The 15938-nt window shown below is 35.0% G+C and overlaps 1 protein-coding gene across 3 annotated transcripts in view; it reads right to left on the bottom strand.

Annotated features, from left to right (window-relative positions):
- MAST4 (microtubule associated serine/threonine kinase family member 4) overlaps window positions 1-15938 on the bottom strand; it is a 553495-nt gene that overhangs the window by 185740 nt on the left and 351817 nt on the right. For all 3 annotated transcript variants that reach the window (XM_053701346.1, XM_053701344.1, XM_053701347.1), the window contains one exon: window positions 7427-7515. In XM_053701346.1, the coding sequence (XP_053557321.1) occupies window positions 7427-7515 (89 nt within the window). The remainder of the gene's footprint in view (window positions 1-7426; window positions 7516-15938) is intronic.

Below are 15938 nucleotides of genomic sequence, written 5' to 3'. Positions count from 1 at the left end.
CTGGTTATAGGGTCAGTGGTATCTACATCAGTATAATAACACCCAGCACTATATAATGACACAGTATTGACACTGGCACATGGGTATAGCCAGAGGAGGGCTGGTTATAGGATCAGTGGTATCTACATCAGTATAATAACACCCAGCACTATATAATGACACAGTATTGACACTGGCACATGGGTATAGCCAGACGAGGGCTGGTTATAGGATCAGTGGTATCTGCATCAGTATAACACCCAGCACTATATAATGACACAGTAGTGACACTGGCACATGGGTATAGCCAGACAAGAGCTGGTTATAGGATCAGTGGTATCTGCACCAGTATAATAACACCCAGCACTATATAATGACACAGTAGTGACACTGGTACATGGGTATAGCCAGAGGAGGGCTGGTTATAGGATCAGTGGTATCTGCATCAGTATAATAACACCCAGCACTATATAATGACACAGTAGTGACACTGGCACATGGGTATAGCCAGACAAGGGCTGGTTATAGGATCAGTGGAATCTGCATCAGTATAATAACACCCAGCACTATATAATGACACAGCAGTGACACTGGCTCATGGGTATAGCCAGAGGAGAGCTGGTTATAGGATTAGTGGTATTTGCACCAGTATAATAACACCCAGCACTATATAATGACACAGTAGTGACACTGGCACATGGGTATAGCCAGAGAAGGGCTGGTTATAGGATCAGTGGTATCTGCATCAGTATAATAACATCCAGCACTATATAATGACACAGTAGTGACACTGGCACATGGGTATAGCCAGAGGAGGGCTGGTTATAGGGTCAGTGGTATCTGCATCAGTATAATAACACCCAGCACTATATAATGACACAGTAGTGACACTGGCACATGGGTATAGCCAGAGGAGGGCTGGTTATAGGATCAGTGGTATCTGCATCAGTATAATAACACCCAGCACTATATAAGGACACAGTAGTGACCCTGGCACATGGGTATAGCCAGAGGAGGGCTGGTTATAGGATCAGTGATATCTGCATCAGTATAATAACACCCAGCACTATATAATGACACAGTAGTGACCCTGGCACATGGGTATAGCCAGAGGAGGGCTGGTTATAGGATCAGTGATATCTGCATCAGTATAATAACACCCAGCGCTATATAATGACACAGTAGTGACACTGGCACATGGGTATAGCCAGACAAGGGCTGGTTATAGGATCAGTGGTATCTGCATCAGTATAATAACATCCAGCACTATATAATGACACAGTAGTGACACTGGCACATGGGTATAGCCAGAGGAGAGCTGGTTATAGGATTAGTGGTATTTGCACCAGTATAATAACACCCAGCACTATATAATGGCACAGTAGTGACACTGGCTCATGGTTATAGCCAGAGGAGGGCAGGTTATAGGATCAGTGGTATCTGCATCAGTATAATAACACCCAGCACTATATAATGACACAGTAGTAACACTGGCACATGGGTATAGCCAGAGGAGAGCTGGTTATAGGATCAGTGGTATCTGCATCAGTATAATAACACCCAGCACTATATAATGGCACAGTAGTGACACTGGCTCATGGGTATAGCCAGAGGAGGGCAGGTTATAGGATCAGTGGTATCTGCATCAGTATAATAACACCCAGCACTATATAATGACACAGTAGTAACACTGGCACATGGGTATAGCCAGAGGAGGGCTGGTTATAGGATCAGTGGTATCTGCATCAGTATAATAACACCCAGCACTATATAAGGACACAGTAGTGACACTGGCACATTGTATAGCCAGAGGAGGGCTGGTTATAGGATCAGTGGTATCTGCATCAGTATAATAACACCTAGCACTATATAATGACACAGTAGTAACACTGGCACATGGGTATAGCCAGAGGAGGGCTGGTTATAGGATCAGTGGTATCTGCATCAGTATAATAACACCCAGCACTATATAAGGACACAGTAGTGACACAGGCACATGGGTATAGCCAGAGGAGGGCTGGTTATAGGATCAGTGGTATATGCATCAGTATAATAACAACCAGCACTATATAATTATGTTTTTAATTTGAAATGTACCTTGGTGTCCTTCACTAAGGTATTTACGTTAGAGAATGTCCGCCACAGCCATGGTTTGTGCCTGTCCCTGCTTACAAGTCAATGTAAGAAAAAAACCTTGGAGCATGGAGGCTGCTGAGGGGTCATTAGAAGAGGAAAAAGAAAAGTTCATAACGTAAATATAGCATTTTCAAAGGTTTATATTTTTAAAACTATGTCACTTTAAAGTGAAGGTAAAGTTATTGGACCCATCAATCATAATTATAATCCTTTTACTAACTTAAATACAGTCGCTAGTTTTTTTTTCTCCAAAAACATTATTGATTTATGTTATTTTCTCGATACATTTTTCTTACGGTTCCCTTCCGTTTCTCCTCCCATTCTCCATTTCCTGGTTTGGAATACTGTGACGTATAGAGCGGTCCCACCCGCTCTATACGTCTCTACTCTGCTCGTGCACATCGAGCATTGAATAACCGCGCATGCGCCTCATTTTCAGACTGTCATATTTGCGCATGCGTTAATCGCGGCTGCTGCTCTCTACTAGCATGCGTCAATACTTATTATGCTGCAGATAATGCGATCGTTTTTTACTTACCAATATAAAAGAAAAGAGCGATACAAATGTTTCTAATAGCTTGCCGTCTGAGTTCCTATGCTATTCCAAATATGCCCACTAAATAAAGTTTAAACTGCGCATGCACGAAACGTGGACGCGCACGCTTGGAAAATGCTAAGTAGAAGATCTTACGCATGCGCATCTACATCCAACTGGTGATGACGAAATTTGACGGCCGCCTAACGGCCAATGAAACCATTGGATGGCTGAACAACGTAATCGTTGTCTAAAAAAAAAAAAAATTCACGGGTTGATTTTCGGATAGCCGAATACATAACAAGAATATAAAATATTGCAGGTAATATAAAGATTAGAAAATATTGATGAATGAAAGTTATATTTATTTTGCTGGATATATGTAATTCTTTATAATACAGCGTTTGACTTTCACTTTAAATAGCCTTCTGGTTTAATCGAAATAACCTCTGACAAAATAAACGTTGACTACTCTTGTTGCATCAAGTTTTTAATTTTGCATGGACACCAGACAGGAATTCTCTCTCTTGTATATCCTTTCCCGACCATTTCTCACCCACCTCCCCCTCTCTCCTTACATTAGTATTACCCTTGTGCTTTAGTCTATTTACAAATAGCATTTAAATGTTCTGTATTTAAATCATGTCCACCAGCCCCTATACCCCTCTCTTTTCCAGCTTTACTTCAGAACTTTTTAAATCTAGTTATTGTAATCGGAAAGGATTACACTCAGATCAGAGCTATAGAAAATGTATTTATTTTTTATATCTAATCATAATAATAATAATAATTAAAAAAAAACATACAGAAGAAAATAATTCAGCATATGATTTGAGCAGTTTGCATCTTATGTTATTTATTTATAAGTCAGATTAAGAATACAAATGTAAACAACTTTCCACATTACTTATATTGTTTTTTATTCTCTTGGTATCCTTTGTTGAAGGAGCAGCAATGCACTACTAGGAACTAGTTAAACTCTTTGGGTGAGCCAATGACATGAGGCTTATATGTGCAGTCACCAATCAGCAGCTAGCTTCCAGTGGTGCATTGTTGCTCCTGAGCATACCTAGGTTTGCTGGTCAACAAAGGATACCAAGAGCACAAAGGAGATAAGATACCAAAAGTAAATTGGACAGTTGTTTAAAATGTTATGGTCTATCTATACTGACTCATATAGAAACATTTTAGGTTTCAGTTCCCTTTGATAGTGTACAGTAGTATGGAATAATTATATAATTATGATTCTACATGAGCGATATACTCTGAGGTTATTAAACAAATTGTAAAATGCAGAAATAATTTTTGAGTCTGATGTAGATCCCAAATTGTCTGATTTGTAGGTTTTTCTTTAATATTTGTTTTTAAAAAATGACAAATAGGTTAATCATCAAAATAATTTCAATTTTGTTAAACATTGAACCAATGCTTCAAAGTCAATAAGCACAAATACATTTAAAAAGTGAAGATGGCAACTACGATAACTATGGGTTTGGGAATGTTGGAAATTACATTAGCAGAATATGAAAGACAACTGTTGCACAAGCCTTAAAAATGATATATATTGTGTGTGTGTGTGTATATATATATATATATATATATATATAATAATAATAATAATAATTTATGCCAAAAAAAGTATTCTCTGTATATATTACTGTATCAATTTAAAGGAATATGTAGCCAAGATGTTTTATTACAGCAAAGTATTATACAAGTATAAAAAATGATCAATTGCCTTTTGTTATCCGTTCGTTCTCCTTTTGCTGCATTTTTAGATTAAAAGTCAAGTGATTTCCCAAACCCCAGTGATACTCATTATACGAGTCCAATCAAGGTGGGCTACCTAGGTTAGGATAATAGATATTGAGCGCCGACCTGCCTATGCGAATTGAGAGTCAGTGATGTTGATGCTTACATCACCCTCCTCTTGTAAGTATGTAACTGGCATCATGTTCATCCCCCCTATAATTAACGAGCATTAGTGGAAATTCATTACACAGAAATTTGTTTTTTAAATTGTGAATTCCAACAAAAAAAATTGATAATAGGACTTATATTTAAAGGGACAGTAAAGTAAAAAAAATTTTTTTCATGATTTAAATAGGGCATGTAATTTTAAACAACTTTCCAATTTACTTTTATTACCAATTTTGCTTTGTTCTCTTGGTATTCTTAGTTGAAAGCTAAATCTAGGAGGTTCATGTGCTAATTTCTTAGACCTTGAAGACTGCCTCTAATCGGAAAGCATTTTGACAGTTTTTCACCACTAGAGGGCGTTAGTTCATGTGTTTCATATAGATAATATTGAGCTCCGGCACGTGAAGCTCCTAAGAGCAAGCACTGATCGGCTAAAAATGCATGTCTGTCAAAAGAACTGAAATAAGGGGGCAGTTTGCAGAGGCATATTTACAAGGTAATCACAGAGGTAAAAAGTATATTATTATAACTGTGCTGGTTATGTAAAATTGGGGAATGGGTAATAAAGGGATTATCTACCTTTTTAAACAACAAAAAATCTGGTGTTTACTGTCCCTTTAAATGAAGGGAATGGAAACCTAGTAAACCACAGCACTTAAACAACAATCAGCTGTCTACAGTATGTGCCGTATTTTGTGTGTGCATAACCCCCATGCTTTCCTTGTTTTTTTGACCCATGGTATTGGTATGATGTGGTGACAGGCAGAAGTGACAGTGTAACAAGCTGCGGAGTACATCACATTCATGTGACAGACACAAGTGATCACTCTGAGCATGAGATAGTTTTGGGTGACAATGCTGTCAGATAGCAAGGTCTAAAACTACTGTGTGTGATTCTATCCCTCCCCTAGTGCACATGCGTTAGTGTTTGCTGATTAGAAAAGGGTTCATAGGAAAAAAATCAGAAGGATTAAATGTTTTTACACAGTGATTGGTACACATTATGAGCCATATACCATAGGATTATATACCTTACTATAAAAAAGGGAGATAAATAGCATGATATAGAGAGCTCGAAATGAAAGTGGTGGTAAACGTTCCCTTTTAGATAAACAGATCCGGAATGTTAGCAATATTTTTGATGGAGTTTAATTCATTCGTTGTAATGAAGATGCACTATAACTTACTTTTTAATGTAGCACTGAAATTCAAACAAACAATCTGCGCTCAGGCTACAGTCTTCAAAACTAATCTTTTTTGGAAGCTAACGGTTTAAACTGTTCTCCAATCAATACTCCAGCTGCAACAAAAGTGCCTTGTGGCTAGAGAGGTGATTGGAGAGCAGTTTAAACCGTTATCTCACCAAAAATTTCAATTTCATATCTACATTAAAAAGTAAGTTATAGCGCATCTTCATTACAGCTGATAAATTAAACTCCATCTAAAATATCACTAACATTGATCCAAAGGGGAGAGTTGTTTACCATCACTTTAACATGATGGTCTGCTTTGACTGAAATAATTTACTTTTGGATAGACATGTTGCATAATTTAGATCCACAGAATGATTGGAGTATTTTCTATTTTCAACATTTGTAAGAATTGTGTCCAACTGATACCCTCAAACCAATACCTTGATAATAATTCCCACCTACACTGGTTCTTGATTTTAGTTTTTCCAAAGTTTTTAACTATATATTAATAAAGATTTTACATTTTAATTGTTCATTTTCGTCCTTGTTAATCCTTGGCACATAGAGTTATATTTGTATCCGTGTGGGGACTCTATTCCTTGATATAGTAACAGGCATAGGAGTGCTAAATATTATTTTGCATTATGATATCATATCATTTGATCAGAAAACTATAATGTAGCAATACAATATCAGTGACAAACTCCAGTGCCCCTCTATGTATGCTGAGCATCTGTCACGTTGATAAATTATTTGTAGGACAATTGCACTCCTAAGTAAAATAGGGCTAAGCTTAACAAATTACATTCTACAATATAACAATTAAGCAAAAATAAGATTAGGAAAAAAATAAGCAAGTTTACAAAAAAATGCTCTGTTATCAGTAGACTTAATAATTCTGAAAGATTTAAGTGTTTGTATATTTTAATCGATTGTGTGTGCATGCGTAAATAAATACAAAGCTTCTGGAGGTTATAATAATAATTTATTATATTTCACCATCCAATATTACTACCAGTACCAGAATTACTTCTTATTTTAAAATATAGTGCACTATAGACACTAGTGTTTTAAATGGGTTCAATGATCTAGTCTTTTTACAACCACAGACTTCCAGGAAGATATATAGATTGCTGTCTATTCTTTTCATATAAATTATAAAGGAACAAGTAGTCAAACATATACATAAGTACATTATATACTTCAGCTCTGCATTTATTAAAAAAAAAGCCAAAAGTCATTCATTTCGTAATCGGAAATGAATACGCATGAGTGATTAAATTCATGCCAATGAAACTGCCTGAACTTACAGTTTGCTTCCAAGTTATATCCTTGTGCTCAGAAACACATTTAGGGTCAGATTAGCTCTGTCTGTGCCAAAACACATTCGTAACCATCAATGCTGTGTGTGAAAATCTGGTCTAGCAGAATCCAGCTGTTCCTATGCCAAATATTATAGTTATGGTTCATGTATTTGCAATGATTATTTTTTAAACCATTTTTAGCTCATCTGTGGGGCATAAATTTTGGAAAGATAAATGCTGCCTGAAATTGTGGATTAAAAAGACATAACAATTGCTACAGCAGATCAGGTAACCATTCACTTTGTACAGTATAAATCAAGCAGTGTTGTACAATCTAAAGAACTATGGTGTTTGCATACCTGTGTGCGCAGAGAGCGGGGAGTGAGGCCGAGGAAGGGCAGGGGACTGAGTGTTGCCAATTAGACTCTTCCTGTTGCTTGTCCTACAACTGTGGGAAACAAAACAATATGAGAAAAGAACACTGGAATAAAGAATACAGTTTTATCAAGAATCAAAATCATACACAGTGATTACTTTTTAAAACAGAGTATTTCTCTGTAGCAGCTACTAAACTTTAGACTTATACGTTTTTGTTTTTGCTACCGAACAATACATCTAGAAATAGAGAGAAAATTACCACACAGAAACACTAAACATATAGTGTATGTCTACTGGCTGAGATTGACAAATTTACAATCTCCATATGGCAAGTTAAACAGATTTGTTAATGTACTACTATAGATTAATGTGTTGAGTTATGTAAATGCCATCACACAAGCGCACGTCAAGTGCACTGAAGAGCACTGACATATCAAAAATGAGATGATACAGTAATTAAAAATCTAATTGTTGGAAAATATTTCCCATCTGTGACTCTTAACAATGGAGCAGACAATCTGTACCAGGATTAACGCATCAGTTCCTCAGTCTTCATGTTTACATATAAAATTCATACTTGGTACATAACTGATAATAGGTAAATTTAGGAAATTTGCCTTTATATCACATCTTAACTGCAGGAATACAGGCAAAAGGCTCTATAGGACTATGTAAAGTTTAATTTCCATTAATTCCCATAAAAAGTCTTACAAAGCTTTATAAATCAACCTAATTGTTTCTCAAAGTACTGCAATTTGCTGAGTGCTTTCAAGAGGAACATTGAATCAGCTCAATTTCAGTTAATAATGTAATAAATCCTTATCACAAGAAGAGATAAAGTATAATCAAAACTGTGCAAATCCGTTTGCTCTTCTGTGTTTATGTTTCATGTCTGCATGTGACATTTTGCAGATAATTTCAGAAAAGATGACAACGGATGTCAATAAAAAACTCAAACCATATCTCCAGACTAAACACAGCCGTTGAACCATCTGATCCTGCTATACTTTCATTCTGTTGAGACATCTATCAATTTGATGGCAATAAGTGCAGATGGACAAAGACGTACATTTTGTATAATGTCAGCACCAATGAAGATAGCCCTAGATCACTCAAATCTAAATGTAAGATAAACCAAAGCATATAAAGACAATGCTAAATATCATACCGTATAGAACCTACTAAGATTCAAATAATGTACAAAAGAAAGGTTGGGGTGGATAACATTAAAGGGATACTAAACCCAATTTTTTTCTTTCATAATAGAAACATAGAATTTGACGGTAGATAAGAACCAAAAAGGCCCATCAAGTCTACCCATATTACATGTTACTTTTACCTTAGAATAGCCTTATGCATGTCCCAGAGCATGCAATTTTAAGCAACTTTCTAATTTACTCCAATTATCAAATTTTCTTCGTTCTCTCGCTATCTTTATTTAAAAAGCAGGAATATGAAGTTTAGGAGCCAGCCCATTTTTTTTATTCAGAATCTGGGTTAGGCTTGCTTATTGGTTAGTCAAATGTAGCCACCAATATAACAAGCGCTATCCAGGGTGCTGAACCTAAAATGGGTCAGCTACTAAGTTGTAATTTCCTGCAAGAGAACATAGAAAAATTGATAATAGGAGTAAATTAGAAAATTGCTTAAAATTGCATATTATATCTGAATTATGAAAGAAAAAAAAAATAGGTTTAGTATTCCTTTAACCAGCAGTATATATAACCAGCATTTCCATATAAATGTATCAATACAGCAAACTCAGATCAGGCTCCTCACACTCTTTTCATAAACTTGAATTCTTTGTAGCACAAACTGCCTAAAGGATCAAACACAACATACGTGCTGAGACAATGCCTGAGAGTCATTGGGAAAGAATCATTAGAGAAATATGCGTGTTCCCCAGTATACGTGCTCTGCATGCGACCTTTCAAAGAAAGGGAAATAGCCGTATAATGGCTTCTTGCCATGTCAGTCACTGTAAACCATGGCTTGTAAAGTATAATTAACTCACTGTACTAAAATAACTAAATGATATAAACGTTTAAACAACTAGATCATACAGAAAATGTTTAAACAAAACATTAGACATTCAGGTATTTGATCTGAAGCCAACAAGAAAGTACATGTTAAACCGTATCTGGAAATGTAATATCAGCTCAGTGCATGATAAGCAAAAAATTTTGCAAAATAACAGAATATTTTTTATAAAATGTGGTTTGTGTATATAAAATGTAATAATTAATGGTTGCTATTGTAATGAGAACAAATAGAACCTGTAAATCTCAGATGATGTGCCTTGAACAGCTTGAACACATTAGTGATACCCAGTAGAGTTGGTTACGAAATGACTCTCACTAAACCACGTGGGTTCCTCAGGAAATACTCTCTATTCTTTACACTTCAACTGTAATATTTTGATCATTAAGATGAAATGTAAAGGATTTTTCATATTATATATATTATGTGTGTTGTTTATGTTGTATCCTGTTTTCCAGTCTCTTCCTCTACAAATATTGATCAGTGTACTTTTTCAAAACAAAATATGTATTCCTTAAAATGACAGTCAACAATAGGCATTTGCATTCAGCGATTCATTTATTATGCATTTTCTAAAATGAATCGCACATGCCTAGTAAATACGTTGTAAGGACAAGGACATTCCTTTGTCTTACTATAGAGTAACATATAAGCAAAGCTTAAACATTTTTTAAACAACTTAACATCTTGCATGCTGCACCTTTTCATCTGCCAAACTTAACCCATCATTTGCCTTATTTGGAGGAGCCAGTTTGGGTTTAATTCTGTAGATAACAAGTCTAATCACAGTCATTATGTTAGTATAGAATGTTTTGTCTTGAAGTTATCTCCTAAAACCAATTATGGAAATGCATGTAGCCTTGATAAGTCTGCAGGGTGCATTACAGCTCTAAACCATAGAAAATCCACAGTTTTCAAGCTAAAATACATGAATAGGTGACAAAATATATAAAGTACACTACAAATGTTGTTTTACCACTCATAACTAAACACTTTATATAAAAAAAATCTCAACTGTTCCATTAATGCATCCTTTTAAATTGACCTTATTCCTCATACTAGTATATGTCAAACAATGGACACTCGCTCCACAAACCAGGGCTTGATAAACTGTATAGTACTCATATAAAAATGTAATGCAATATAGTTGGTCATTGATGACTTTTAATGTAAAACTGCACATTAATACTATCAAACGATTCCGAAGCAGTTTACATAACTAAAACACTTTTCTCATAATTGTGCACAATTACCCTTTTCTGTAATGTCATAATTAATCTTAGTTTACCATAAAAAGAATGAGCACATAATAAAATGATGACACTTACAGCGCTGGTCTTTAAAGGACACAGCAATTCCCCAAAACCCCCACAGCTTATTACAGCTAATTCAGCCAATTATTTCCAGAGCAATTCTACTTTGCTTTGAGTTTTAAATATGCATGTCATTTGTCTTGGACATTCTATGCTGTGATATTGCCACATCTTCTTTTACTAAAATATAGATGTAGATATTCTTGCACTGTGCTCTGCAAGCATAAGCCCTTATTTAGATGCCTTCTTTTCAAACAAAGATAGCAAGAGAACGAAGAAAATTTGATAATAGGAGTAAATTAGAAAGTTGCTTAAAATTGCATGTTCTATCTGAATCACAAAAGAACAAAATTTGGGTTCAGTGTCCCTTTAACCCCTTAGTGACCAGAGCACTTTTCCATTTTCTGTCCGTTTGGGACCAAGGCTATTTTTACATTTCTGTGGTGTTTGTGTTTAGCTGAAATTTTCCTCTTCCTCATTTACTGTACCCACACATATTATATACCGTTTTTCTCGCCATTAAATGGACTTTCTAAAAATACCATTATTTTCATCATATCTTATCATTTACTATAAAAAAAATATAAAATATGAGGAAAAATGGAAAAAAAACACACTTTTTCTAACTTTGAACCCCAAAATCTGTTACATATCTACAACTACCAAAAAACACCCATGCTAAATAGTTTCTAAATTTTGTCCTGAGTTTAGAAATACCCAATGTTAACATGTTCTTTGCTTTTTTTGTAAACTATAGGGCCATAAATACAAGTAGCACTTTGCTATTTTCAAACCATTTTTTTTTTTCAAAATTAGCGCTAGTTACATTAGAACACTGATATCTTTCAGGAATCCCTGAATATCCATTGACATGTATATATTTTTTTTTAGAAGACATCCCAAAATATTGATCTAGGCCCATTTTGGTATATTTCATGCCACCATTTCACCGCCAAATGCGATCAAATACAAAAAATCGTTCACTTTTTCACAAATTTTTTCACAAACTTTCAGATTCTCACTGAAATTATTTACAAACTGCTTGTGCAATTATGGCATAAATGGTTGTAAATTCTTCTCTGGGGTCCCCTTTGTTCAAAAATATTAGACATATATGGCTTTGGCATTGCTTTTTGGTAATTAGAAGGCCGCTAAATGCCACTGCGCACCACACGTGTATTATGCCCAGCAGTGAAGGGGTTAATTAGGGAGCATGTAAGGAGCTTTTTGGGGTATTTTTAGCTTTAGTGTAGTGTAGTAGACAACCCCAAGTATTGATCTAGGCCCATTTTGGTATATTTCATGCCACCATTTCACCGCCAAATGCGATCAAATTAAAAAAAACGTAAAATTTTTCACAATTTTAGGTTTCTCACTGAAATCATTTACAAACAGCGTGTGCAATTATGGCACAAATGGTTGCAAATGCTTCTCTGGGATCCCCTTTGTTCAGAAATAGCAGACATATATGACTTTGGCGTTGCTTTTTGGTCATTAGAATGCTGCTAAATGGCGCTGCGCATCACACGTGTATTATGGCTAGCAGTGAAGGGGTTAATTAGGTAGCTTGTAGGGAGCTTGCAGGGTTAATTTTAGCTTTAGTGTAAAGATCAGCCTCCCACCTGAAACATCAGACCCCCTGATCCCTCCCAAACATCTCTCTTCCCTCCCCTACCCCACAAATGTCCCCGCCATCTTAAGTACTGGCAGAAACTCTGCCAGTACTAAAATAAAAGGAAAATTTGGGCTTTTTGTGCATTTTTTTAGCATATTTACATATGCTTCTGTGTAGGATCCCCCTTAGCCCCCAACCTCACTGATCCCCCACCAAACAGCTCTCTAACCCTCCCCCTCTGACTTAATGTGCGCCATCTTGGGTACTGGCAGCTGTCTGCCAGTACCCATTTTAGTGAATAATATGCTTTTTTTATTAAAAAAATGTCCCTTTTCTGTAGTGTAGCTTCCCCCCCCACAATACCAACCCCCAACCCCTTCCAGATCCCTTAGATGCTTTTAAAAAAAAGTGTATTTATTTTTTTTTACATTTTACTTTTAACTTTTTTTTCTGTAGTGTAGCGGTTCCCACCCTCTCCCTTCCTCTGCACCCTCTCCCTTCCTCTGCATATGAAAAGACTCTTTACACAAACAGGAGCAAGCTGGAGTAGGTATACATCAGTATTCTCCTTAAACTTTGGGGCTTGGTTAGGAGTCTGAAAATCAGCACAATGTTTAAAAATAAGCAAAAATATACTTTTTTTAAAAACAAAAAACAAAAAGCAGTATAGGCTATATAAATGGATCATCTACAAAACATTTATGCAAAGAAAAATCTAGTGTATAATGTCCAACTGTAAAGTAAACAATATATATATATATATATATATATATATATATATATATATTATTTGTTTGATTTTTTAAATGAACACATTTAGTACTATTTTGGGTATTATAGATAGGTGATGAATGCTGTAACCCTTTTAGATTTCTTTTCTACATGTTTCTGACATGTCATTATATATACATAAAACAAATAAGTTTACATTTTTAATCTGCTTGATCTTCTGAAAAAAAAAAAAAATATTTTCTCTGGGTTACATAGTAAAAAAAATGCTTACAAGATTTCATATTTGAGTACCAACCAAAAAGCTCAAAACAAGCTCAGCACAAAAATGTAAAATGGTTCAGCCACAAAGGGTTTAAAAAATATCTTCCCAGCTTATCAATCAGTTCCAAAGACTCAGGCCACATTACAAATAGATAGCATGGTTACAGAGAAATAAACACGTTCGATTTTTAAATGCATTTAAAAGATGAACACATCTTTCCTGGCTAGCAAACATTATTTTTATAAAGATGCAACAAACCAATGAAAAAACAATTCTATGCTTACATTTATCTTTTTTTTTAATAAAATGTTTAATGTTTCTATAAGATATTAAAATATTTTCTGAAATTACATTTATTGCAAATGCAAAATTAAATTTGCTTGTTTCAATGTTGTATAATGAGAAGACTTCCTGTAAATGCACTTTGAATGATGATGTCATCAGATATGAAAATTAGTAACACATAAAATTAATTATCCAAGTTCACAAGTCGGATGCAGTTAAAGGCCATAGTGAACTTTTAAACAAGTAATATGTCCAGTGCATGCCATTCAGGGTAAAATGATTGTATGTTAGCACACTAATATTTAAACTGTTTGTGATTTATATTGTTTCCCAATATTTAGCCAATTCATTTTTTCTTTCAACGTTGTTATGAAAATTCATTTTGTATTTTTTTTTTTTCTTTTGTATTATTTGTTTGGGCTGTTTTGTTTTTAGAGTTTGATGAATGTGTCATTTATAAATACTATTTTAGTTTGTTGTCTCTTTAAAATAAGTATGTCCGATGCTCTGTATATGTTTGGATTCATCTCCATGGTTACAGGCATGAAGGCTGTTGATTGGAGGTGACCAGCATATAGAGTAGGGTTGGAGTGTAACAAACTATCCTACGATTAAGTGCCGCATGGCATGAAACGCGTAAGGACACGCCCCCTCCACCCGTGTGTAATTTGATTGTGTACATCGTTTTTAAAAAGCTGGAATAAAGACTGTGATTTTTACGTTTTCCCAGGAGTGCTGCCTTTCTTCTTCTTTCAGTACTATTTGCTGGCTTGCACGGCCTTTTCTACTGATCAGCTGGCACCACGCTACCTAGTGTGATGCGTCTGCAACTGTCTGCTTGAATCTTCCTGCTACCGCTGTGGGATTGGGTGTATTTGCAGGAGCCTTACCTTACTAAAATGATTGTATGTTAGCACACCAATATTTAAACTGTTTGTGATTTATATTGTTTCTCAATATTTTAGCTAATTCGTTTAGGTTCATAATTTGGAATAAACGATAATTTAATGATGATTAATTAAGATATAATGAATATGTATAGCTACTTATAGTCAGTATAGTTCTAGGTCATAGAAATGTCAGTATACACTAATTTTTTATTTCATTTTAAAATGTATTTGATTGCTTTTACTGTGCAAAAATAACCGTGCTTAGCACATCCACCCTTTCCCAAAGATGGCAGCATTTAGCAAAAAGGATGCTGCGGGAAAAAACATGCAACCAATCAGGACATACCTTCAGAGCACACTCAGGCCTTATTTGGGAAGGACATTTGTGGCACAAAATATATTTTCTGTTTCCCATTATCATTAATTTCTTACATAGTGTGTGTCAAGGGATCTTTCTTGCTTGGAAGTAAAATTCCATTTAGGAATCATATGATATAAAGACCCTTCCAAATATACAAATAGTTGAACAGATTTAAAAAAAATAAAAATCTTTTGAAACCAGTTGACTGGAATAAATGAATCATCTTTCCTTATCTTCAAGAACAGAGGATAGCAGTACAAAAGTACACACTGGTTCTAAATAAAAAGTTTGCTTCGTTAAGAAATACTTTTTAGTGAACACAAAAGAAGAAAAAAAAAGGATGTAGAGGACGGTGCTCTCAGCATCACATTTACGTAGGAAAGGCTATTACCTAATGCAATCGCTGTATATTACTCAATATTATAATGTCTTAAATGATCAGCGCAGCAATGATAAAAACCCAGCTTGCAGGTCTGCTTCTCTGTATCTGTAGATAACAATGACAGAAGCTTAAAGGAAGCAACTCTTGATTCACTTGGTGATCCATATTCGCTTCGTATAAAACTCTGCTGTTATTTTTTTCCTCTTCTAACCTTTGTAATGTACCAATAAATTAATGTATTCATTCAGTTGTAGAAAACTGGTTTACAGAGAAACATTTCTTCCACAATGAGAGATAACAGAGATCAAAGTCGGTTTGTGTATATTATAGTTTCTTTCCCATGGATCAACACACAGACAAGAATTATGTCACAAATTTTCACAGATGATTGATACATAAAAAATATACTTTCGTAACCATTCCCTCACATAGTAGGTAGCAAACACTCAGACACAGTTTTTTATGTGCTACAGTAGATAAAGCTGTGTGTCACTTGGTTTTTAAACTAAATGATTCCTATTATACTATTCCTGCTTTCAAAATCAGTGTATGTGCACCTAACAATAATTTTCTTAATATATAAAGTACCATTAGATTCTACATAACTACACAG

Source organism: Bombina bombina, chromosome 2 (assembly GCF_027579735.1).
Source record: "Bombina bombina isolate aBomBom1 chromosome 2, aBomBom1.pri, whole genome shotgun sequence".
NCBI lineage: Eukaryota > Metazoa > Chordata > Amphibia > Anura > Bombinatoridae > Bombina > Bombina bombina.
The sequence above is the reverse complement of the archived record's forward strand: the minus strand, read 5'-3'. Positions and strand labels throughout refer to the sequence as shown.